The sequence below is a fragment of the Zootoca vivipara genome, chromosome 15, assembly GCF_965207765.1.
Source record: "Zootoca vivipara chromosome 15, rZooViv2.hap1.1, whole genome shotgun sequence".
NCBI lineage: Eukaryota > Metazoa > Chordata > Lepidosauria > Squamata > Lacertidae > Zootoca > Zootoca vivipara.
The window spans coordinates 11,265,440-11,292,075 of record NC_142598.1 but is presented as its reverse complement, the minus strand read 5'-3'; the positions used below and the strand labels follow the sequence as shown (position 1 = coordinate 11,292,075).

General features: G+C 43.1%; 1 protein-coding gene across 1 annotated transcript; it reads left to right on the top strand.

Moving 5' to 3' along the window:
* The first annotated feature begins 7,699 nt into the window (after positions 1-7,699).
* QTRT1 (queuine tRNA-ribosyltransferase catalytic subunit 1) lies at positions 7,700-17,674 on the top strand. The gene is made up of 10 exons (XM_035141265.3): positions 7,700-7,941; positions 11,158-11,226; positions 11,872-12,010; positions 12,985-13,063; positions 13,653-13,768; positions 14,816-14,954; positions 15,304-15,379; positions 15,615-15,724; positions 16,686-16,770; positions 17,082-17,674. Exons 1-10 carry the CDS (start codon positions 7,723-7,725, stop codon positions 17,232-17,234), a joined length of 1,185 nt encoding a protein of 394 aa, XP_034997156.2. The 5' UTR covers positions 7,700-7,722; the 3' UTR covers positions 17,235-17,674.
* Positions 17,675-26,636: the final 8,962 nt, after the last annotated feature.

Sequence of the window (26,636 nt, the reverse complement as noted above, 5' to 3'; positions counted from 1 at the left end):
GAAGCGTCGGCCCGCTCCGCCCATTTCCGGTCGGCGTTCTAACTGGGTAGTCTTCCCTGTCATTCGGTGCCCGCCTCTGCTCTCCTCACAACCAATGGCGACCTGAGGAGCTCGGTCCCCGCCCCGCAGCTCATTAGTTGCTTTTTTCTTTTCTTTTTACTGGTCGTTTTTCCTGTCCATCACTTAAATAAACGAATAAGCTGTCAAAAGAAGCGGACCACCCGCCACACTACATTCGCTTTTTATTGGCCAGTGCTTGCGTCACACTCTGTGAATAAGCCAATCGCTCCAGTAAAGAGAACTTTTCTTCTTCCTTTTTAAGGGACGTGAACAATGAGATGAAATGTGTATTTTTCTGCCTCGGTCCTTCTTTTGCCGCTAAACAATTATTGGTCCCTGCTCAAATTCATTCATTCATTCATTCATTTCGTAAAATGTATATACCGGTTGAGTGAAGAAAACCTCAAAAGCGGATAAAACAATAAAGCCGGGGGGGGGGGGAATGTTTTACAGCCATACTGTACTTTAAAACATACAAAAATTAAAATACTAAAACAGAATGAAAGTTACCTCAGCTTTCTCTTATCTCTACAGAAATCGCAGATCCTCAAATCTTTTTCACACCTTCCAGGGAGAAATGATTTTACCTGGCAGACATTATTCTATTCTGGCCTGCGAGCGCTCCAGTTGGAGAACAGCCTTTACCAAAGGTGTCATGGGCTTTGAAAACACTTTATCTTAGGACGCAAGGGAGAAACGTGCTACGGTAAGAGAAAGGCACGCTTGGCAAATCCACATCGTGATCAACTCCCACCCGGAAACCAATGTCCCCACTGTGGAAGGACGTGTGGATCCAGAATTGGCCTCCACAGTCACTTACGGACCCATTGTTAAAACCGTGTTTATGGAAGACAATCTTACTTGGATACGAGTGGTTGCCAAAGAAGAAGAAGAGAAGAAGACGACCTTTCTGGTGGCTCCAGCTAAGGAGGGGATATTGGGAGGAATTTGTGCATTTTCATTTGCAATGCTTTTTTTAAAACCAAACCAAACCAGAATTTTCCGAATTTTCTTTTCTTTTTAAAAAAGTATTCTTGTCAATTCAAGATATCCTGTGATTCAGAAAGTTTCCACTCAGCTACGAGCATTAAAGGCTGCAACATTGTAGAACCTTGCAAGAGAATAATCAGATTCAGTGCAATTCTGTTCTTATTTACTCAGTAGTAAATTCCACTGTGTTGCCATTGCTACATACTGTATTTATTTGCCCCATGTTGGGCAAAGGATTCCTGCATTGCAGGGGGTTGGACTAGATGACCCCCCAAGCTTCCTTCCAACTCTACAATTTTTGATTCTATGTATACCAGGCATGTTCAACTCCCAAGAGACTGTGATCTACTCCCACTATAAAATAACTGGCAGTGATCTACCCCAAGTTGTTGAGCTTTTGGGGGGAGCCAGAGTTATTGAGCTTTTTTGGGAGGGAGATAAACCAGGATCACGCGATCGACAGGGATCGACCAGGGACGCCCCGCGATCGACCAGTAGATCACGATCGATCAGTTGGACATGGCTGCTATATACCCTAACACCTATTTAAAAACATGCAGATAATTACAATAAAAACAATGTGGCACCAGGGAGTAGACCTTACTCCCATGTTAGTGTGCATAGGATTGTACTGTCACACTCAAGTGCAGGCACCCCCAAACTGCGGCCCTCCAGATGTTTTGGCCTACAACTCCCATGATCCCTAGCTAGCAGGACCAGTGGTCAGGGATGGTGGGAATTGTAGTCCAAAACATCTGGAGGCCCGAAGTTTGGGGATGCCTGCTCAAGTGCTACAGGCACACTCAGCAGGAAGTGAGTACTGTGATCAATACTTGATGGCAGCAGGGATGGGGGATAAGATCAAGAGTTCCAAATAAGTGCAGTGCTTCCAGTCCTCATGAGTAATCACAGGTTCAGGACCAGGAAAGCATTCCCATCCAGTTGCACTTTAACCCATATGTGTTCCTATACAACTTGCCACTGACATAATTTGTTATATTTGCTACTGCAAATTTTGTAACATATTAAAAGTCAGTTTAAAACGGTACAGTTCTTACAAGTTATCTCAAAATTGCTACTAAACAGTTTCAATTTTTTGCTGTTACAGTATTTTACATTATATTACCTAATACCGGTAAGTTGTTTTATCACTCTGCCTTCATATAGTCACAAGAATTCAATTATCCACAACCCCTGAATTCTCACTACAGTAGTTTATTTTTTTCCTTTCTGCAGCTGCTGTAGGCATATCAGCATTCTTAGGTTTTTTTCATACATCTTTTACCGTTCTACAGATCTCTGTCGTTTCTCTAGACCAGTGGTTCCCAATTAGGGGTCCAGGGACAAATGCAGGTACACTGGGGCTGCTTCTATCCCCAGGATAACAGGCCTTTTTGCTGCGCAATATAGAGGAGAGGAGCACACTTTTTATCAGTTGTGGTTGTAACAATGGTACTGAGATACATGGTCTGGTTCTTAAACATTTCCCCATTAAAAGTTATGTCTTATCACCACCCCTGCAGGGCCGGCTCTACATAGACCCCCGGTGGCGCAGTGCACCACGGCGGGGGGCTGGCAAGCTGGGCGCCGACCTGGCAAAGCAGGCGCCGCGCGGAAACCAATTGCAACCTGCGAGGGCGGGGCGGGCGGCGGAGCGATCTCCGCCCCTCAGCACCAGGGCGCGCGATCTGCTCAAGACGGCCCTGCACCCCTGCCACCCAATATCCTATGGTCCCTTCATGAGACGCCACAATCATTGCTACAGCAGCTACATGTAGCAGTGATTTTAGATTGATGCTGGCAAACCGCATCAGATAAAAGCTAGCTATCAAAACCCTCATCTATCAACACAACGTACAGTGCTGGCAAACCTTCCTGTACGTCAGTATGCACAAACACGCATCCACTAGTTGGGTCAGGCGGACATTAGAGGGCAGCAGGTCACTACTGGGCTGGCCAGAGTTGGGAGGATCCTGATGGAACCAGTTAGAGCAGGTTAGAACAGGGGAGGCTGGTTCAAGCCTGAAGGGTCAGACCCAGGTTAGGAAGAAGACGATGGGAAAATGGCAGAGTGGTGGAAAAACCCCAAGGATCACAAGATTGAGAGGAGGGGGATGTTTAAGGAGTAGCCATGTGTGACAACCCGGGTCCCACTCTCTCTTACTATCACAGCAACACAGGAATCCAGAGGGGAAAACACCCACCCTCTTCTCCTGCCGCCTCAAAAATAAACCCCTTTTACTAATGGGTTTCTAAGTAAGGAGAACCTTCCAGCCTGCGTGACCTGGTACCTTAAGGAACTCTAGGCTGTCCCACGGAATAACCTCTTGCCTCCAGTAAAGGGTCTCCCTCAGTTGGATTCCCCACTGCAGAAGTTTGCCCTATGCACTCTGGCAACTCCTTGGCACCTCAGGTTACCCTTCTAAGCCTCCTCCGTGTAACTTCAGGACACAAACTGCCACCTCCCTGCCTGAGGTGAGTTTTGCCCTCTCTTGAGTCACCACGGCTGTGAGTCCTGGTACCTCGCTGGAAAAATAAAGACGGACCTCTTTTTGGCAAAAACAGAGATGAAGTTTTATTGTGTTAAAAACATAAGTGATTCTTTAACGTGTCATTTATTAATTAGCTTTGTTCCAGTTGTACAAAATAAACTCAGTCAAACATTTAACTTTAAGTTTTCCTAGCCTCTTCACTGTCTTCATACAAGCCACCTCATAACACCACACCACACCTTCCTCCCTCTCCCTCCTAACTCACCAAACCGACACTCCCTCCTTTCAAACCGGGCACAGTCCCGCCCCCATCAGAGTTCTAAGTCAGTCAGGCTGGAGGTGGGTTAACTCTTTGCCAGCCGGGCAGAAATAAACATTTTAAAAGTGCTTCAATTTGTCACACCATGTGACAGGGCGAGGTCTGAGGAGTATGTGAGGACCAGGCACTTCCTCTATGGCGGAGTTTTGGGGTGTTGGCAGGATGTGACCTATGCAAGGACACCACCTCTTTTGGAGTTGACCACTTGTCATTGGATGAAGGATGCACCTCTAGTTAATCATTGACAGTTCTGAAACTTTACAATAAAAGGGGGTGCCTGCTTTCATTCTGGGCGACCTTCCGATCCACATTCTGTCTCCCACTGTGTTCTTTATCTCGTGCTCCCCACAGCTACAATTGAACATTTTCAAAAGAACGCACTGCACAGCTGCACCACAGCACGGGGTGGAGGGTAGTGGAATAAAAATATGAAAAGGACTCTGTGGTACTTAACAATTGCATGGCAACACAACTATACATCTTTGTTTCTGCATTTATGCATTTGCAATGGGTCATGCTATAAATGCCTGCCTTTTCCACTGCTTGCTGATAGCCACAAAATGGAGAGTCAGAAATGAGACTGATGAAAGGTTATGGTAAAGGAGGATAGCAAACTTGCAAAAAAATAGTAATAGATGTTTTATGACAGTGATACTACAGTGAAGCTACAAAACAGTGCAAGCAGTAGTAAATAGCACAATAACAAAATGTGTATCATCATCACCTTTAAAAAAGAAATGATGAAAAAACACAGAGCAAACAGGCACAAAATATGGGACTGGTGTGGTATGTGGAACATGTGGAACATATGCATTCCAGTAATGGCTGCAACCTCTCAAGTAGATTTATTCAGACTCCTCTTTACAGTACAGTATAACATATTATGAACTGAGATAAGAATGGACCTGATACAGTGCAAGCAAAGTCCATTTATTTGCAAGCATTCTGAAATTTAATGAGCAGATGAAAGGGTGTGGTTGCTCGCTCTCTTGTAAAACCCTCAGATAAATATAGTTTTGCTGTGTTCAGTTACTGATTTACTTGTGACAACCTGAGACAAAAGCATTTGCATATATCATTTATCATAATCAACCACAATAATAATATTTCTCTTTAAACTCAGACAACTCCATTCCCATTTTCTGTGACAATCTTTTGTAAGTATCATAAGGCAATGTGTTTTTGTTTCTTTGATTGATTGTTGGTTTGTTTCTGAAAGTTTGTCATCCACAAAAAGCCTTCAAGCTGAGCATACATTTCTGACAAATCAATAAGTTTCCAAGCTTTGTTCTGTGTTGACTCTTGTGCAGGGCGCTAAGTGGGCTGAATGCAACCAAGACATTGCACAAGGAGAACAATTTCTGCTTGCTAAATAGAAACTCCCCAGTCGCTGGGCACCACCAACACACCCACCAAATTTGCCACAAAGTGGGGAGGACCCCGGAGCAGATTTTGGACGTGATGCACAGGTGGGATAAATTCCCCTGCTGCACTAGTGGAAGTTGTTCCACTTGTGCAGTTACATTGTTGGATACAGCTGAGTCATTATTTCCTTCTTATTTTCCATTACGTACACTCACCAAGCCGTCCTATATGCCAATTATAATGGGAGTGGAGATACATAGCTGCTATGCGGATGGAGCAGCTACCATATGTATTACCAAGGTGGGTGGGAGACATAGCTGCCAAGTTTTCCCTTTTCTCACGAGGAAACCTATTCAGCATAAGGGGAAATCCCTTTAAAAAAGGGATAACTTGGCAGCTATGGTGGGAGAGAGATAAGAGAAACACATGACACAGAAGTAGTAATATTGAAAATCAAACAAACAGAAAACACAAAATAGTCAGAGAGAAGGGTGTGTGTGTTGATTCTTAAATATCTCTGTTAATGTTCAATGATCCCAGGGCTGTTCACAACAACAACAAAATGAGAAGACAAAATACATCATAAAACAACAAAACAAACCAATAACCCCACCCCCGACACCATTCCAAGATTTTGGAAACCAATGCTGTATTACCACAACATCTGCATAACGTTTGACTTACTTTTGTGCACTTTGCTAAAAATTTACCCTCTCCAAAACATTAGGTGAAATCAGTGTTCTTATGTTAAAGCAGCAATGAAATGGATAGCAGAGCAGTTCACTTTCCGTGAAATTGATGTTTTATTATTTGGGCTTAGCCAGCCTCTTTCTGATACTCAGTTTCATGGGGAAATGACTCCCTTGTGTAGAATAAGGTCTCTGTCACAGTAGTAAATTTTGTAATTGGCCACAGCCCCACAGCAGCCATTTTGTGACTACTGTTACCTGCATAGCAGCAATGTTGTGGCGCTGCCTACAATACTTTCTCAAGATTTCAGATATTCCCACTGTTCAGGAAAGTTTTTTTTTGGGGGGGCTATTCTACATGTCACTTTCACAAGGTCACTCAGATGGTTGGATTCATATAAATCAGGGGTGGTGACCTCAGGGCTGGTGAGTGGGGAATGTGGCCCTCCATGCCTCTACTTGGCCCTCGGGACTCTTCCCAGGCACACCTCTCACCAGTCCTGCTTTACACTCTTCCCTCCTGTCTGAAATGTAACTCTGAGTGCCTCTTGCTTGCCTAGATGAAAAACTGTGCATACAGAACATGATAATGATAAATTAATAAATTATTATTATTATTATTAGGGGCACACTCTTAGTCGGATGGCTTGTGTGCTCTATTTTCCAGTTTTCTCTTTGAAGAGCTGCCAAAGAACAATCCTCTGTTTGAAGAGCTGTTCAGTCTAAGTTTGGTTAAAAGGTAAAGAAGCTTAAACAAGGAGAGCGGAGGCCTTGAAATTGCCCATCACCAGCAGCTAGATGGCAAACTGAGCAGGTATCTAGGTTTGCCATATGTCCTCTTTTTTTCCAGGACACGTCCTCTTTTTCATGGGTACATAAAATGAGAGCTGTCATAGCGATCCATAGTTAAAAGTAGAAGTCAGCAAATGTGTCCTTTTTCTTGCTGTTCAAAATATAAGTCAACTGTTCACATCTCCCTCCACGTTAGTGAGATGTAGGGTATTTCCATGTACAGTAAATTATAGTAATGCATCAATATGCATATGTAAGCAAATTCTATGCAAATTGATTGATTCTATTTCTGTGCCACGTTTCATGCAAATGAATCACAAACCGGCTTACAAATTTGCATTCTGTTTTGTCATCTTTGAAAGGGCTGGTACAGTAATTTTTTGTATGGTTTGCGTAGAAACCCAGTCAGATGGGCAAGGTATAAATAATAAATTATTATTACTATTATTATTGATTATGCATATATTATTTAACATTTAATATAATTAATAAAATCAATTAACTAATAATACTGTATAATTTAATAGATTATATATTATACAGTACTGTATGTTTTAAGCGATTATTATAATGATAATAGGACACACACACACACACACACACACATATATATATATAGTATATTGTACATTCTATGTTTTTAGCGGTTCTTATTTTCGTTCCTCTTATTTATATGTTTATATACCAAAAATATTTGCCAATCTAAAGATAGCAATCGGGCCTGTTCGTTGTTGTTTTTTTGCTGCCACAGGCACCTCTACCCTCTGTTTTCGTATCTCTATGGGCATTAATGCAGGCACGGCCAATAACGATCCGGCGTCAATGGGCGGGCGCCTTGACGAGTCCAATGAACAGCGTCGGGCCCCTCCAAAACCGAAAACCTTTGTACTGTATCGCTATAGATAGACGTCGGGGTACGTAGAAGGGTTAAAAACCCATCTTTTAGCCCCGCCCCTCACAACGCCGTATCACGTGACAGGCCACGTTGGCGCGGGGAGAGGGCGGCTCGGTTGCTATGGCGGCGGCGCCGGCCCTGTCGCTGCGCGTGGTGGCGGAATGCGGGCGAAGCAAGGCCCGCGCTTGCGAGCTGCGGCTGCCGCATGGCTCCGTCAACTGCCCGGTCTTCATGCCAGTCGGTACTCAGGGAACCATGAAGGGCCTCACCGCGACGCAGCTGGACGCGCTTGGGTGCCGCCTGTGCTTGGGGAACACCTACCATCTGGGCATGCGCCCCGTGAGTAAGACAACCCCCCCACCCCCCAAACTTGATTTGCCAGTTACAAGTAGGTAGCCGTGTTGGTCTGAGTCGAAGCAAAATAAAAAAATTCCTTCAGTAGCACCTTAAAGACCAACTAAGTTTTTATTTTGGTATGAGCTTTCGTGTGCATGCACACTTCAGATACACTTGAAAAAAAGATTCGTGTGCATGCACACTTCTTCAGATACACTTGAAAAAAACTTTTTTTCAAGTGTATCTGAAGAAGTGTGCATGCACACGAAAGCTCATACCAAAATAAAAACTTAGTTGGTCTTTAAGGTGCTACTGAAGGAATTTTTTTATTTTGCTTGATTTGCCATTTATTTCTACTAAAGATGGCGGGGACGTTTCCTACTCTCAGTGGAAGTCCCCCCCACCCCATCCTATTTTCAGGGCGGAAGAAGCCCAATATTCAGTTCAGTTATAGTGGTTGTAATATCTGGGGTTTTTTAAATTAAAAAAAATACTTATTTATTTATTTATTATTGAATTTATATACCGCCCTATACCCAGAGGTCTCAGGGCGGTTCACAGAAAAGATCACAATACAGTATATAAAATAAAAATAAAAACAATAACCCAATAACGCCCCCTCCAAAGAGCCACATTTTAAAAGGCAGTATAGGATGTCCATCAGGTCAACCAAAGGCCTCGTTAAAAAGGAACGTTTTTTTTGCCCGACGCCTAAAGGTGTATATTGAAGGCGCCAGGCGAACTTCCCTGGGGAGAGCATTCCACAGACGGGGAGCCACTGCAGAGAAGGCCCGTTCTCATGTTGCCACCCTCTAAACCTTTCAAGGAAGGAGGCACACGAGAAGGATGGCCTCAGAAGATGATCTCAGGGTCTGGGTAGGTTCATATGGAAAGAGGCGGTCCTTGAGATATTGCAGTCCTGAGCAGTTTATTAGGATTAAGAGTTTCAAAACAAATATTTTGTAAGTGCATTAACGGAATGACAAACACAAGGCCGTAACAGTTGCTGATAACAGAGGACTGTGGAATTGTAGAGTTAGAAGGGACCCCAAGGTCCTCTAGTCCAACCTCCTGCAACGCAGGAATCTTAGCTTAATCATAGAAGACAGGTGCCCATCCAGTCTCTGCTTAAAAACCTCCAAAGAATGAGAGTCTACTACCCCCTGCGGGAGTCCGTTCCACTGTCTAGCAGCTCATGACTGTCAGAAAGTTCTTTCTGATGTTCAGTCAGAATCTCCTTTTTTATAATTTGAAACCATTGGTTCGGGTTCTAGCCTCCAGAGCAGAAGAAAACAAGCTTGCTCTATCTTCCATAGGACAGCCCTTAGGCAGCTGAAGGTGGTTTTCATAACTCCGCTTGGTCTCCGCTAAACATACCCAGCTCCTACAACCGATCCCCATAAGGCTTGGTTTCCACACCCTATTTATCATCTTGGTTGCCCTCATTTGCTTACATTCCAGCTTGTCAATATCCTTCTTAAACTGTGGCACCCAGAACTGGACTCAGTACTCCAGATGTGGTCTGGCAAAGGCAGAATAGAAAGGTACTATTACTTCCCTTGATCCTGACACAACGGTATGCTTCTGTTGATGAAGCCTTACAATAGCATTAGTGTTTTTTTCTGCGGCATCACACTGTTGACTCATGTTAAGCTTGTGTTTTACTAAGAGCCCTAGGTCCTTTCAGTACTGGCAAGCCAGGTGTCCCCCATCTTATATTTGTGCAGCAGCTGGTTCTTGTTGCCTAAGTATAGAACCTTACATTTGTCACTATTGAAATTCATTTTATTAGTTGCTATTCTATGCTGTCATAGAAATTATTGGAGTGGTTTAAGTTGATATGTAACACAAGTAGAGGGTCAAATGAGGAGGAGGAGGAGAATTTTGGTTGTTTCTGTCTGGGCCGAGATGAATATTTAAAAAGTTACTTGTCCCAGAGGTTGACAACTGCCAGAGGGATGGATGTTTTTAAATCTGCAAATGTTTTTAAGTCTGCAAATTTCCACCAGACTGAATAGAGGAGCCTGGAAATTTTAAGTAGGTTGGCTGTTCCTAAAGCCTGAGAGATGTTTTTTGTTTGGGAAGTTTTTGGCTTCAAAATCCAGGCCAGCCTTGTACAGTCCCAGCTTTGATTTGCAATATTGATATAAACATGGGACTATATTGCAGGGTTGTTGTGAACTGTTGAACTTCAGCTCCCCACAGTCTTGCAATAATGCATGAGCATTGGAAATCTGCATAGGTAGGGTTGTTTTTTAGAAGTTTAAATTTAAAAGTTTCACACAAAAGAATACTTGGATTAAAAAGAGAATGAATTTTGTTCTCTGCTGCTGCCTTTTATACGGGGACAGACGTGCTGGTGTCTAGCCACAGCTTTCATGAAGTCTTTTATTTCTATGGGTAGTTATCATTTCTGTCCAGGAAGCTATTCCAAATTCAAAAATGGTTTTTATCTGAACCCAGATATCTGGTCAAAAGAGATGCCCTCTCATTTTTTCTTATTTCTTTGACACTCTGTTAATCAGCGAACACAGTGCTTCATTCAATACAGGAATAGCTTTGAGCGTGTCTTTCTCTTAGTATTAAGTAATCAGAGCCCCAAAAGACAAACCTTTTGAGCAAGCTTGACCACAATATGGGTTTTTAAGAAATCCACTACAGAATACTGAGGGGTGTTTGCTGAGGTGGTTCCTGCTCTCCTTGGAAGCCAGGCAAGTGAGATTCCAGGGTTGGAACAAGCCAAAAGAGAAGAAGTTCTCGCAGAACAAATAAGAAGGAAGATAATTAATATTTACATGGTATTTTAGATTTCAAAAATACTTCACACACTTGGTCTTATTGTATTCCTTCAACAGCCCTGTTAGATGATATCTACACATTGCAGATGGGTAGCTACAAAGAGAGAAAGAAAAGCAGATGTGATATTCCAACCAAACACTTTCTGGTTCATGGTGTAGTCTGATAGCCAATGCATTACAGCATCTCTCCTGTATTTTGGTTTGTTCTCCCCTATGTGCCCTTTTGTTGGGAGCATCCTGCGCTGAATATTGCTGCAGGCACATTGTCTGAATGTTAAGGGTCTGACCTTGTGCTGTTGCTGTTTTTAGCTTGGTCATATGCCAGATTATGAGAGGAAAGTTTCGATGCCTGGCATCAGTGGTGGGGGTCTTTGGCACTAGCTATGTTAGGCACTGATTATAACCTTTTATCCTGTTCTAGGGACCAGAGCTTATCCAAAAAGCCAATGGGCTCCATGGCTTTATGAACTGGTCACGAAACCTGCTCACGGTGAGTATTGAAGGAACTAATTAAAGCACTTGCCACTGGAAAACCAACCATCGGCTGTTGGCAAAAATAAGAAGCCATGGCTTATGAGAGATGGCAGGAATCTAGGCATTGTGGGAGCAGGGGCACATGTGTTACAGAAACACTTGAAGCACATGGGAGAGTCTCACTGCTCAGTTGAATGTTAGTTTAGAACACAGCAAAGCAGATACACTTTCATTTTGAAAATTTTCCGTAACTGGAGAGATTGAGAGAAAAGGAATGTTGTTCACTTATTCATTCTTCTAGTGAGCAATATATGCTGCTGCCTGAGCTTCTTGTTGGGAGAAAGCAGTGACTCTTTTTCTGCCACAGATTCTCTGTGTGGCTTTGCACAAATTGTTTTGAACTGTTCACCTCACCAGGAATAGAAGTGAGCGTACCAGTTGCAGCTGGAGTGTTGAAAGGAGGTGTTCAAACACAGAAGTTCAGAACGCAAAATAACTATAGCTGAAGCACAAAGGGTTTTTTTCTTTAATCCATCCCAGTTCTTAGGCCTCTGTAGTCAAATGAACACTTTGCTCTTCTGGCAATTATGGGAGCAGAGCACCAGAACAGAATAATTTTGCTTATTTCAGGTCTGTTCATGGTGTCACTGTTTTCCTGCAGGACAGCGGTGGGTTCCAGATGGTCTCTCTGGTGGAGCTGTCTAAGGTGACAGAGGAGGGAGTGTGCTTCCGTTCCCCTTATGATGGCAAGGAGATTCTGCTGACTCCAGAGAAATCCATTGAAATACAAAATGCTCTTGGTAACTCTTCTGTCTTGCATAATGCCAACTGCTGAATTGACTGGTGCTTCATACCACGGACGTTTCTTCTCTTGCCACAGCTGTTTCCCTGCTTTGAAATTCCACATAGACAGACATAGAACTTCAGAGTGAGGCAACCAGTTACTCTGGTGGTGACCCTTCTGTTTGAGTTAATGGTGAATCTTGACTGAAGATCTCAAATGAGGCACCAACGAGATGAAAGCATTTTGTGACCTGAGTAACTTTGGGGAATAATCCACAATGGGCTATTAAAATTCACCTAAAGAGCCCAGAAATCCGTAAGTTGTAAATAATGAGATTATTCTGAGTGCCTTCTTTAGCTCCATCCTGGCATTTACTACTGAGTGGAGGTCAGAAAGTGGAGCAGAGATCTGGAAAAAAACAACTATTATGGTTAACTTCATCCCACTTCTATAGAACAGCACCATACCATATAGAGGGTTTTTAAAAATCTGGTGGGAGAGAGAGGGAGGGAGGCAGGCTTTTCAGTTAGCAAAACGTAGAGCCGCTTGCATTGATTTTCAGAATTTTAACATCTACTCAAGACTTTTCTGAAATAGAAGTAGATGAAAAAAGATCCTAAATTCCTGAATTATTTTTAAATTCGTTGAAATTAAAAAAACAATTTGTATACAATTGGCTTTCCTTAAAAAAAAGTACCTTAGTTTCTTTGAGTATTAAGAAGCGTTCAAGTTTACAATATTATGAAATTTTCACTACTGTAATGTCTTAGAGATGCCTGCCTCTGCCAGTGTTAACTGAGGTGAGCTTGCTTATTTTTAGTAAAAGTACAGTGGGATAGCCGACTCTATGCTACTGTGTTATATATTTTAATTAGGCTTTAGGGCAAAAAATTGAGAGAATACCTTTTTTTAAATAAATAAATTTGAAATCTGTGGTGTGGACTGATCTTATGTGCTTTTGCTGACATACATTGCATTTTTCTTTCTTAGGCTCTGACATCATGATGCAGTTAGATGATGTAGTCAGCAGCACGGTTAGCGGCCCCCGGGTAGAAGAAGCCATGTTCAGGTTTGCTTTGTGTCTTGTGTCGATCTGCCTTTTGATCCCAACTCGGCTTCTCTGCGCCATTGACTTCTGTGATGCTTACTGGCCTGCCTTGTTTTTCTAGGCATGGAATCTTTGTTTACTACCAGTGAAGCATCTCAATTCTGTATGTTTAGCATGAGCAGATGAAATTATACAAATGTCATATGACTGGAGAAGCTACTCTTAATTTGTTTTAAACACAAACTTCATCTTGCACAGGTAGAAGTCATCTGAGTTAATGCCAAATTTGTGCTAGGTTAAGTCCTGTAACCCTCCCCGCCCCCGCCCCCCAAAATCAACTACTGCACTTATCCAAGGATAAGACTACAAGTCCAGATTGTGGGATTTCAAGTCAGCATGGCTCATTGCCTCTCTGCTGAGCTGCCAATTTGGAGTGCATGCTTGAGGGGTGATAAGAAAGAATGAGTTGTGGTGCCTCCTCTGGAATGACTAATGCTGGAAGTTTGATGCACCTACATTTGCAACTCCCTGAGTAACGTAATGTCTGACTGTGGAACGATATGACAAATGCTACCTTTTCTTTACTGACCAAGGGATCTGTCTGTTGCAGGTCCATTCGCTGGCTGGACAGATGTATTGCAGCACATACCAAGCCTGGCCAGCAGAATTTATTTGCTATTATCCAGGGTGGACTGGATCCTTCCCTCCGATCTAAGTGTCTGGAAGGTAAATTATTATTATTATTATTATTATTATTATTATTATTATTATTATTATTATTTTGTATGGGTTTTGTCCACAAGCAACCTCTGGTCCCAGTTTGAAGCTATTCATATTTGAGGGCAAGACCAGACCAAAGAGAGTTTTGCTGAAATTCATATCTGTTTCCCAGCCCTGAAGTTTTTCAGTTTCTGGCCACAAGTCTACCAATGCAATTTGTAAAGCTTCAGTCACTGATTGCTAAAGTTGCAAACCAGAGTTGCAAACATTAATTGATCGACTAGTTAAGTAAAGTTTCACTCGCAGTGGTGAACAATCTTACCCAGAAAGATTGTAAATTCATGACAAAATAGCTCAGATGCTTGTTTAGGCTATTTTGGTTCTGGTGTGGTGTTAACAGTAAGAAATGGAAGAGGAAATATTAAATATGGCCTTTCCTCCTAAGAATGATCAGTTGCTTTGCTTATAAAAGCCTAAAAAGACACCAGGAGAATTGCAGAAGGGTTCTTACGTAGTATTCCTTATTCCTATTATAATAGCCTCAAGCTAGGATAATTTTCTACAAATACAATTCCAAGAACTGCTTTTATACTTTTGTCATGCATTTGGAAAAGGAAGAAGATCGTGGATTTGTGGCTTATTTCCCAAGCTGAGAATCTACTATTTTGGAAAGGTTTTTTGTCTGTTCACTGTACATTTGGGTACCTTTTCAGACATTGTAACTTGATTTTGCATCATGGTCTTGAGATCAAGGAACAGGTTTTTGCCTATGTTTCGATACAATTGGAGACCATTTTGAATCAAGATGGTGGATTGAACTTTTCAAAACGGTACAGAATTCCTGAGCAGCACTGGGTTCGAGGTTGTTGGTAAATAAATAATACTTTAGACATTCACAGCAACAACTCTAAAGAGGGGTGGTCTGTTGGCATTCTTGTCTGAGTTTCCTTAGGATGATGCTTCCCTAGAAGTAGAAGTTCACAGTTCTTACAGCCATCTCCCTTTCCCCTCTCTCTGTCTCTCTGTTTCTCTCTTCCCCTCCCTCTCGGCTAGAAATGACTAAACGAGACGTGCCGGGCTTTGCCATTGGGGGCCTGAGTGGTGGTGAAGCCAAAGATCACTTCTGGAGGATGGTAGATCTCAGTACGAATCATCTCCCCAGGAACAAGCCTCGCTATCTCATGGGAGTGGGGTAGGAGCAAATGCCACACTTCAGGCAAAGCATCATGTGCTCTGCCAATGCGCTGGGAACCAATTCCCTTTGCAAAATGGTCGTTGCCTGTTCTATATTCTCAAACCATTACAACCATCCCTCTTTCTCCTCCTTCAACCAGAATGACTTGACCATTTCAAGTCAGTCCCCTTGGCGGTTGTGCTCACCATGACAATTTTCTGGGCACAAGCTTACCACGAAAATGTTCCCAGCTCTGCCATTAGAAGGCTGAGCATTCTTGGTTGGGCCAGGCTGTGTCATAGACAGTGGGTGGGTACACTTGCAGCATCTTCATCACCTGATGTGTCTCTCTCCATTTCTCATGAAGTTATGCTACGGACCTGGTGGTGTGTGTGGCTCTGGGCTGCGATATGTTTGACTGTGTCTTCCCTACGAGGACTGCAGTAAGTAGCTGTGTCGGCTGTGGGGGAAACTGCTAGTGGGCCCACTGGCAAGGGGGTGGGGGAGGAGGAGGGCCACTTCACTACACGGTGGAAGAACATATAACCTGGGGTGGGAGCATTATTCAAAGCAGTGAAGTGATTTGAAACCCCCACTAAACCTGGAAAAACTGAAGAGTGCTGTTTGTGTTCCCCTGAATCTCCTGGCTGCTGATGTCTTTGCACTTTCAACTTCCAGCGCTTTGGTTCAGCTTTGGTCCCCTGGGGCTCCCTGCAGCTGAAGAACAAGCAATATGCCAAGGATTTTCGGCCCATTGATGAGAACTGTGATTGCCCCACATGCCAGAGGTTGGTGAGCTTCGGGGATGGTGGTTTAGAAAAAACAAAAAACTCACAGATTTGCCCTTTGCAAAGACAGATTTCTTAGTTGGAAGGCAGACCATTTTTCATGTATTGCTGGGGGCCTGAGGTATACTTTTAAAGGCGGAGTCAGGGAAACAGAGTCGTAGAAAATATATCTGTGCTGCAGCTTTCTTATCTTGCTGAGTTTTGTTAGTGCAACTCTGAGTAGATCAGTCATCCTCAGGCATTGGGTTGACAGGGATGGGAGGAATGGGTGTGGGAGTCATTGGCCCATGACCAGCTGTGTAAGTAAACCAGTACAGACAATATAAGATTATATCACTTGGGAAGACAGGTGAACTAATGCCAGTGTACTGGAAGAAGCAAAGATCACCAGTGTCAAAACAATGATTCTTCAACATCAACTTTGTTGGACTGATCATGTTGTGCGGATGCCTGATTGTCATCTTCCAAAGCAACTACTCTATTCCAAACTTAACAATGGAAAGCATAATGCTGGTGGCCAACAAAAGAGGTTTAAAGACACATCAAGGCACATCTTTAAAAATGTAGTATAAACACAGACAACTGGGAAACACTGGCCTGAGAGTGCTCCAATTGGAGAACAGCCTTTACCAAAGGTGCCATGGGCTTTGAAAACGTTCGAACTCAGGACAGAAGGGAGAAATGTGCTAAGAGGAAGGCATGCTTGGCAAACCCTCATTATGATCACCTCCCACCCAGAAACCTATTTCCCCACTGTGGAAGGACGTGTGGATCCAGAATTGACCTCCACATACTCACTGCAAAGTGGGTAGCTGTTAGCTAGTGACACCTTGGCTTTTACTTTGGTAGGAAAAGACACAGTGATTTCCTCTTATTCTTCCTAGCATTGGTGTGTTGGTTACCTTCCTTAGGCCTTGGCTCACAAGAGCATTCTCTTGTTCCTTATTTTGTCTCTTGACAGGTACAGCCGAGCATTCTTGAATGCTCTCTTCCGGAGCGACACAGCTGCCATGCACCATGTTACTGTGCATAATATTGCATACCAGGTTGGTCCATCTTCTGCACCTTTAGTAGCCTCAAGGCTTTCTTCTATTAGGCAGTAACACCTGGCACCATTTGTAGGTGGTGGGAAAGAATCTCTAAGACGCTGGGGAAACTGATGAATTAGGCTGTGGGGTAGCTCTTCAGTCTTCAGTCCCTGAGTTTAAATGTTGTCGTCATCGTTGTTGTTGTATGTTTTCCCCTGTTGATTGTGGTTGGGCCTTCCATGGGACTAGTTGTGCTCATGTTTGCATGCATGGTGTTTGAAACGCATCTGCTAAAGAGATGGCGGCTCTGTCTTTCCCCCCCTTCTCAGCTGAACCTGATGCATTCAATCCGGGAGAGTATCATTGAACAGAGGTTCCCACAGTTTGTTCAGGACTTCATGAAGACCATGTATGGCAGTTTCAGCAGCTACCCACAGTGGGCCATAGATGCTCTGGCCTCTGTTGGAATCATCCTGGAGTGAGAGGGATACAATTGTGCTGCCAGTGTCACCAAGCAAGCAAAATCCAACTTGGAGCCCAGCATCTGTCCCCTGGATCCAGGTCTCATAGCTGTGCCAGTTTTCTTTTGAGAGCAGTGCTCTAGGTGTTTGCAGCACTGAATACCTCTTTCTATTCAAGGAGTGCTTGGGAAGAATCCGAGGAGCCGGCGGTTTTTATTGCAATGGTCAAAATCTTCAATGCAGAGTCTTCATGGTTAAACTGGAGCTACCTTGAAAGTTCCTTATTTTTATATTTTTAGTATGTGAAAAATCCTATTTTTTATTTGCATTTTTACATTATTCCTCTGAATCGTGAAAATATGTTTGTGGAGCTGGCAGATTGAGCAGAGCTGTCCACGTTACGCAGATTCTTGGAGAAGCAATTCCTGTTCTGTGCCCAAATAAAAGTCTACAACACAAAACTGTGTGCATCCTTAAAGTTTTTATTCTCTGCTTGTTTGTTTGACAAGGAACAGTACAGAATCAGAGGAAAGGATGTGTGGGGCAAAAGGGGAGGAGCATAAATAAGTCAGTGTGGTGTAGTGGTTAGAAAGTCAGGCTGGGCCTGGGATACCAGGGTTTTCATCCTCACTCAGCTATGAAGCTCACTGGGTGAACTTGGGCCACAATCAAGTCATCAGGGCTGGGATTTCTCATAAGTTCCTCAGTTTCCAGTATTATCTCCTCTTCCTGGACAGATGGAGCTGGAACTTGACAAGGTTGGCTAGCCTTGCATGTGCAGGCAAGTGTGGCAGTATTGATAGCCTGCCCCCAGTGTTTCATCTCTCAAGTCAAATTCTAATCACAGGTGATTTAGGCCATGCTATCATTTAAAACTGCTTTACCTGGGGACATTTTCTGCCCTCAGCTGTGCTTTGGGGCCTTAATTGTGCCGGAAGCTTGATCATTCTTCGTTTGTTCCCTCCACGTTTTTGTACAACCCCAAAATCCAGGTCTCCCTGTTTTGAAGACTGAAGGCAGCTGGATGATTTGTGTTAATTCAACTCAATTTGGTTGTTGTTGCAACAATCGTCATTTCGACTATAACTAAAAAAATATGCATCCTATCCATACAATACAGAAAGTGCATAGATACACCTTTAAAACACAGTGTTAAACAATTTATAAATATATATCTTAAAATACAAACGGAAACACATCAGTTTCTTTATTTCATCACCAACCATCTCTTTACAGTCCACCATATTATCTTTAATGGACATTCTTCCCAGTTTTGGGGCAGCGACCTCAAATCTTGAATGTTATTTGCCACAAATATATCAAAGTCAAACAGCAGTGTGACTTATGTACAAATGAGACATTATTGGCAAGGGGGTAGTATTGGCTTACCACAGGGGTGGGAAGTAAAACACCATTTGCATTTCCTGCTTAGCCACCAAATACTCCCGGGACATCCAGCCATGCCACCTTTGGGAGCAACTCCACTGCTAGGCTTGTGTTTCAGCTTATAGGTGAGTGTGGATAAGATCCCAGGGGAAGTGATGGAGTTTATCCTTGGGGGTGCTGCTGGCCATTTGCTTCTGGACCCTAAATGGGAATGTCCAAATTGCAATGGAGATGATGCCATGGTCACTGGCCTTGGCAGATGCTTTCCTTTGCATGCCAATTATACAACAAGCGTAACCGGCTGCTGTAATCAAACAATTTATAAACATATAATGCGGAATAACTTCAATCACTAATTTATAAACGTATAATGCAGAATAACTTAAATAGCACAACCATAAACGTCATATCACTCGTGATTCAATCCAACATCAGTTCAATGTATTCAGTCATGTGCTGTAGTTCATATTGGGTATCCATATGACATATAAATTGGTTCAAAAGTACTTCCAAATGGATGTGTAATACTTGAGATTTTTGTTGTTGTTCACCGCTACCAGGAATATATATAGTTTGGAATATGCTGTGTCTGACGATGTCAGCGGTTATTCCACAGAATGGATTTTCCAAGCGCCGTGACAAGTATAGGTGGCAGCGGAGCATCCAGGTGAAGACGAGACGTATACAGTGGTACCTCTACTTACGAATTTAATGCGTTCCGAACGCACATTCGTAAGTAGAAAAAAATTGTAAGTAGAATCCCATAGGAATGCATTGGGAGAAAAAATTTGTAAGTCGAAGCAACCCTATCTAAAAATTTGTAAGTAGAAAAAATCCAATCTAAACCGCATCCAAGATGGCGGACAGAGCTCCATTCGTAAGTAGAAACATTCGTAAGTAGAGTTACTCGTAAGTAGAGGTACCACTGTATATGAAGGTGGCAAGGGAGTATCCGAAAGCAAAAAGTATCCAAAAGCTTGAACTATCCATTCTGTGGAATAACTGCTAACTGACATCCTGGTAGCGGTGAACAACAACAAAAAATCTCAAGTACCTGTATTATACATCCATTTGGAAGTACAGTACTTTTGAACCAATTTATATGTCATATGGGTACCCAATATGAACTACAGCATATGACTGAATACATTGAACTGATGAATCACGAGTGATATGACGTTTATGGTTGTGTTATTTAAGTTATTCTGCGTTATACGTTTATAAATTAGTGATTGAAGTTATTCTGCGTTATATGTTTATAAATTAGTGTTTGATTACAGCAGCCGGTTACGCTTGTTGTATAATTGATACTTGCTACTCTTAACCTAGGTTTGTGTTGTCTGAGTTCCTTTGCATGCCAGCAGAGGTCAGTAGATGCTGAATTGTGTGTTCACTGAAGCCGAGCGTGGCTATGACGTGGTCTGCAACAAATTCTAGATAGGAGGTATCTTAAGGGTTAGTAGTAGCTTTGGTCTGCAGGGTCCATAACAAAAGGGTATAATCTGAAGTGAGTTTAAATTTTTAAACAAGGGTTTATATTAGAATGGGAAGATGTGAAAGAAAACCAAGCTTGGGTAATTATAATCCTATAAAACATTTAATAGTAAATATTTCAACATAAAAGAGTCGTCTTGTGCAACCTTAAAAACCAAAACAACAAGAAACCTACAATTAATAAAAGAAGATGGTATAAACCCCAGAAAACAGGTGGACCAACCAGCAAATTCCCCACTAACTCCAGTGGTGATGATAGAAGCCTTCCCAGTAAATTTTTAAAAAGGAAAGCGAAAAAGAAGCGAAAGAGAAGAAAATACTTAAAATAAAGGATTGGGTGGCGAAAATGAGAAGCAAAGAACAAACAAGTGAAGCTCTAAGAGGAAGTAAAATAACTTGGTTTAACTCTATACAACTGGAGCAATGGACAAAGAAGTGGTTAAGGGGAAACAAGAACTGCAAAGAATATACAAAATTTGAAAAAAAAAGATTATAAAAGGGGGAGATAAAGAAAAAAAATACAGTTATAAAAGTGGAAAGTAGTGAATAAAGTATTAGTAGAAATGGAGGATCAAGAAGATCAATTAAAAGAGGTGTGGGAAAAGGAGACAATAAGACAGATAGTCAAAGCTGGGGGGGAAATATGGGAGAATCATACATTGAAAATGTTGCCTATAAGAATAAAAGAAAATTATTACAAATTAGCTTGTAATTTAACACCAGTCAGATTAAATCAAATAAACAGGAAATATTTGGTGTTATGTTGGAGGGGATGCCAGGAAACCGGGAATTATGCTCACGTGTGGTGGGGGTGTAAATATGTACAATTTATCTGGCAAAGGGTGTTTAAGGAGATAACAGAAATCAGTGGATTAAAGCTGACCGAAAGTTCAGAGGTGGCATTATTATCAATTTACGATGGTGTGGAAGGTTCGCAGGCTGTCGTGCCTTTGGCACGAGCAAAGTTCATGAATGTATTTAGTTTGTATGGGCTCCACCTACTGGCCAAAAAGAATATAGCAAGAACGGCAGTTGATGACAGTTGCTTACCGTTGGTGGCTGGGAGGTTAGAGAGCAGGAGTTCAGTGGTGTGAGGGTACCAGAGGGAGTGCTGTTACATGTTCTCCACCTGCAAGATAGTATCGTTGTTTTACCATTTAATACTTATCTTCAACTTATTATTTGCCTTATTTGATTTATTTTACCTCGTTCTTGACTGTTAATAAAGTATAGGATTAAAAGTAAAAAAAAACAGTCTCACAAGGGTCTTGCTTTTTCCCTAGCCGCAGCCTTGGATTCCAGCAGAAATCGGGTATGGCTCTCTCTCTGGCTTCTGAAGAAGTGTGAATGCACACAAAAGCTTATACCCAGAACAAACTTAGTTGGTCTCTAAGGTGCTACTGGATAATTTTATTTTTATTCCGACTGCTACCTACATGAATCTGGCTTCCCAGACTGCAGCTTTGCTTCCAACTTCTTGCTCACATACACACAACTCTCAACTCTGTCTTTTGTCTTTCTAACAACCAACAAATTGAGGTGTGTGTGGAGGGCTCCCATCTGCCTTCTGGCGCCAAGCCACTTCCTTTATTTACCTTAACAGTCCATATTTAGATAACCATTATCACACCAGGAAGCTAGCTTGGTTATTCCAGGAATTTGGATCCTCCTTAGACTTTCACTCTTACTGGACCCAAGAGTTCAGGGCAGTCTCGAGCAGGTCGCGCGCCCTGGTGCTGAGGGGCGGAGATCGCTCCGGCGCCCCCGCCCTTGCAGGGCGCAGCATGATTTCTGCGCTGCCTACCGGCCCGGCGCCCTAACACGTCGCGCCACCAGGGGTCTACCTAGAGCCGGCCCTGCAAGAGTTAGAAGGGTCTTGGCATATAGCCCGCTCCCCACCCCAGCTGGTAGCACTATAGTAAGGACAGAAAGTAAGAGAGGGGAGAATTGGTGTAAAGTTAACTGTTCTACTGTGGCAGTGTCTCCAACTGAGGCAGTGATTCATATAATCATAGAGTTGGAAGAGGCCACAAGGGCCATCCAGTCCAACCCCCTGCCAAGCAGGAAACACCATCAAAGCATTCCTGACAGATGGGTGTCAAGCTTCCGCTTAAAGACCTCCAAAGAAGGAGACTCGACCACACTCCTTGGCAGCAAGTTCCACTGTCAAACAGCTCTTTACTGTCAGGAAGTTCTTCCTAATGTTTAGGTGGAATCTTCTTTCTTGTAGCTTGAATCCATTGCTCTGTGTCCGCTTCTCTGGAGCAGCAGAAAACAACTTTTCACCCTCTTCTATATGACATCCTTTTATATATTTGAACATGGCTATAATATCACCCCTTAACCTTCTCTTCTCCAGGCTAAACATACCCAGCTCCCTAAGCCTTCCTCATAAGGCATTGTTTCCAGGCCTCTGAGCATTTTGGTTGCCCTCCTCTGGACACGTTCCAGCTTGTCAGTATCCTTCTTGAACTGTGGTGCCCAGAACTGGACACAGTATTCCAGGTGAGGTCTGACCAGAGCAGGATGCAGTGATACTATTACTTCCCTTGATCTAGATGCTATACTACTATTGATGCAGCCCAGAATTGCATTGGCTTTTTTAGCTGCTGCATCACACTGTTGACTCATGTCAAGTTTGTGGTCTACCAAGACTCCTAGATCCTTTTCACATGTACTGCTCTCAAGCCAGGTGTCACCCATCCTGTATTTGTGCCTTTCATTATTATTTTTTGCCCACATGTAGTACTTTACATTTCTCCCTGTTAAAATTAATCTTGTTTGCTTTGGCCCAGTTGTCTAATCTGTTAAGGTCATTTTGAAGTGTGATCCTGTCCTCTGGGGTATTAGCCACCCCTCCCAATTTGGTGTCATCTGCAAACTTGCTCAGGATGCCCTCAAGCCCACCATCCAAGTCATTGATAAAGATGTTGAATAAGACTGGGCCCAAGACAGAACCCTGTGGCACCCCACTAGTTACTTCTCTCCAGGATGAAGAGCCGCCATTGATGAGCACCCTTTGAGTTCGGTCAGTCAGCCAGTTACAAAGCCACTGAATGGTAGCATTGTCTAGCCCGCATTCTTTACATGAATATCATGGGGCATCTTGTCAAAGGCCTTGCTGAAATCAAGATAGGCTATATGCACAGCATTCCCTTCATCTACCAGGCTTGTAATTGATTCATGCTGCTGTACCAAACTTTTTACAAGAAAGCTGTTCCTTGGTTAAGCAATCATTTTGGCTTGGTTTCCTCTCTGAAATAACCTGGCATAGGTTCAGGTTTATTTTAAATCAAACACGGAGTTCAGGAACGTCACTTACTTTCGCAACTCTTACAGCCTGTATTAATATCATTGAAGAATATCAGTGGTTTTGAGATACGGGGTAGAGTCTACAAAACCACGTTTGCAGATGACGTAGCACTGCTACTACTGGGCAAACATTTGGAATGACGCAGTACTCATATAAAATACTTTTGTTCAGCAGCACTTCAATTACTACAATTCAAGTTCTGCACTTAGGCAGGAAGAACCAGATGCACAAATATAAGATGGGGACACCTGGCTTACTAGCAGTACATATGAAAAGTCTCTAGGGGTCTTAGTGGACTACAAGCTTAACATGAGTCAATGGTGTGATGCAACAGCAAATAAATAAATAAATAAATAAATAAATAAATAGATAGCTGCATCAAATAAAGTAATAATATTCTGCCTTGGTCAGACCATGCCTGGAATACTGTGCTCAATTCTGAGCACCACAATTTAAGAAGGATGTTGACAAGCTGGAACATGTGCAGAGGAAGGCAACCAAGATGATCAAGGGTCTGGCAACCAAGCCTTATGAGGAACAGTTGAAGGCGCTGGGTATGTTTAGCCTGAAAAACAGGAGGCTGAGAGGATAGATGATAGTCACCTTCCAGTATCTAAAAGGCTGTCACATGGAAGGTGGAGCAAGCTTGTTTTCTCCTGCTCTGGAGGGCAGAACCCGAACCCATGGCTTCAAGTTACAAGAAAGGAACATCAGAAATAGCTTTCTGACAGTGAGAGCTGTTTGACAGTGGAAAGGTTGTGGACTCTCTTTCGTTGGAGGTTTTTAAGCAGAGGTTGGATATCCATCTGTTGAGATCAGTTGAGATTCCTGCACTGCAGGGGGTTGGACTAGAAGACCCTTTCAACTCTACATTTCTATATTGTTGCATGCCACCCCAGTCTCTGAACAGTGCGAGAGTCCAGGGGTTCCAGGCGTGCTTACCTAGGGTTCGTCTTTCCTTGTGGAAAAGAGGCACAGAGGAGACTGGGGTTTCTTTGGGATATATTTATTTACACATATATACAACCTGAGCCTGCGATCGACGGGTTCACAGTATGAATGCCCCCAAAAGTTCTTGTTACTCCCATGGCAGCAGCCTTGGATTCAAACAGAAATCAAACATTGCTCTCACCCTCTCTCTCTAGCTTGCCACTTTGCATGCCCAGTCGCAGACCCCTCGCCCCCAGTCGCCAGGCCCATATTAAACAAGACACAACACAGTAGTTATGTAATTAAAAGTTGGCCACAACTTTATTGAATTTCAGAGGTAGGAAACCTTGGCTTAGGCATTGGGCATGTATCCCTCCGAGCCCCCAATTGGGGACTGAGGCTGAACAGGGGCAGGTAGGCAATATGGGGGACACTGCAAAATGGACGTTTGCGCAGCTGGACCCCCCCCCTCCAGTTCTGGGAGTTTTGTTGCAGGTAAAAACCTGCTCTTCCTGGATCTTGCCAATGAGACACAGGAGACTGAGAGGAGAGTCCAGCATTTATTAGTTTATGCAAACCAACTGATTTAGTGGGATATTTCATAAAAGCTGAACCCTAGGTGTTGTCCTCTAAGACTTTACACACAAAGAATACACACATAGTCCAATTAGAAGCCCCAAAACATCTGCAGAGGGTTGTTGGCGAACGCCCATTGGACACAGTCCTTCCCAACTGCCGTACTATCTTATCTTTGGTGTCTCCAGCAACAAAGCAGCAACTTGGCTGTTTGTGTCTTTTATGAACAAAAGGGAGCTTTTGTGAGCTAAGGGTATTAACAGAACCCCAATGTCTCATTAAAGGGGGCTCTTACAGACCCCCAGATCTCCCCAGTCTGACCATACACTGAGCACTCATGTGTCTCACAGCAAAAACCTCTCTAACGGGGCCTTGCTAACATGGCCGCGTGATGGGTGCTTAACCACACTGCCCCTCCATTCTGTTGATGGATTAAAGAATACTGCCCCAGGCCTAAAACTGCCAAAGTTGTGACAATTGCTACGGGGAAGGCAAAACCTGCAGAACATGGAAATTCCTTCCCGGCTCTAGGAAACAGCCACCATCGTGCGACCGCAGCAACGCCCGCAGATCTGAAAAGCAAAAGATTAACCTGCGACAACCATAAACCATTAGAGCGAGGGTTGGGTGGGTGACGCTCTAAAAACGACTGTGAGGGCTTCGTCAGCAGGAGCATCCTTACCTGGCCTCTGGCTCCACCCCCCAGGCCACCACCGATTGGCTGATTCAAACCAGGGAGCCATGTAGCCTTGGCGGCCATCCCAGGGGGTGGAGCAACGGCCAGCCAGTCAAGGCTTGTCTCCAGGGGCCCGGGAAGCCATTTTTACCATAGTTTCCCATACATTACAAGCATTATTCAAATCCTGCCAAAGTTTTTAGTTGTTTACAGTGATCTCTTAAGTACATTTTAAATTTCCCCCATTATTTCTTAAAGTTCTTCTCTTCCTGGTTTTTTATTTTTCTGGTCATTTTCACCATTTTGGGGTAGTCCATCATCTTCATCAGCCATTCATCTCTGGTCGACTTTTTCTAACTACCACCCAGTCCCACAAGCCAGCTGAGAGAGGTGGTGCCCCACTCATTTGCTGTCTCACACGGATCCACTTTCCTTTGTTTCCCTTAATGGTTCATCAACCTCAACACAGAAAGCAAGCCTGGTTTAGCTTTTAGCACTTGCTGGATCCAGGGGTTAGGAGGGTCTCGCCATGGAGCCAACTTCCCCACCCCAAGCTCATGACAGTTTGAATGTTCTGGAAAGAAGCCACTCACGGATGTTGCCCTTTAAAAGAATACAGCAAGAGCGGCAGTCCTATAGAGACTTATGCTGCAACAGGGCAGAGCTGAATGTGTAAAGGCTTTGGCATTAAAACGTAACGTTGGTAAGTGGTTTATTGACACAGTTTTTCATCAGTATGAGCTTTTCATTTTTTGGCTAAAGTATAAATGAAAAGGGTGACTAGGAATGAAGCAAGTTTATCCACTGTTATTTGCTCTTTCCATCGAACGCTTAACAGCATCAATAAAACACAATGGAAAGTTTTGGAGTGGTGATATACAAGGTTAAAGTTCACACGATCACTTTGTTCTCACATAAAATTGTGCTTTTATTGTCTAACCCAGAGGGAATTATGCCTGAAGTTTGGGGAGCATTAGAGGGATATGGAAATGTGGCTGGTCTGAAGATTAATGAAGCAAAATCTGGTTTGCAACTTAGCTAGCTTCAA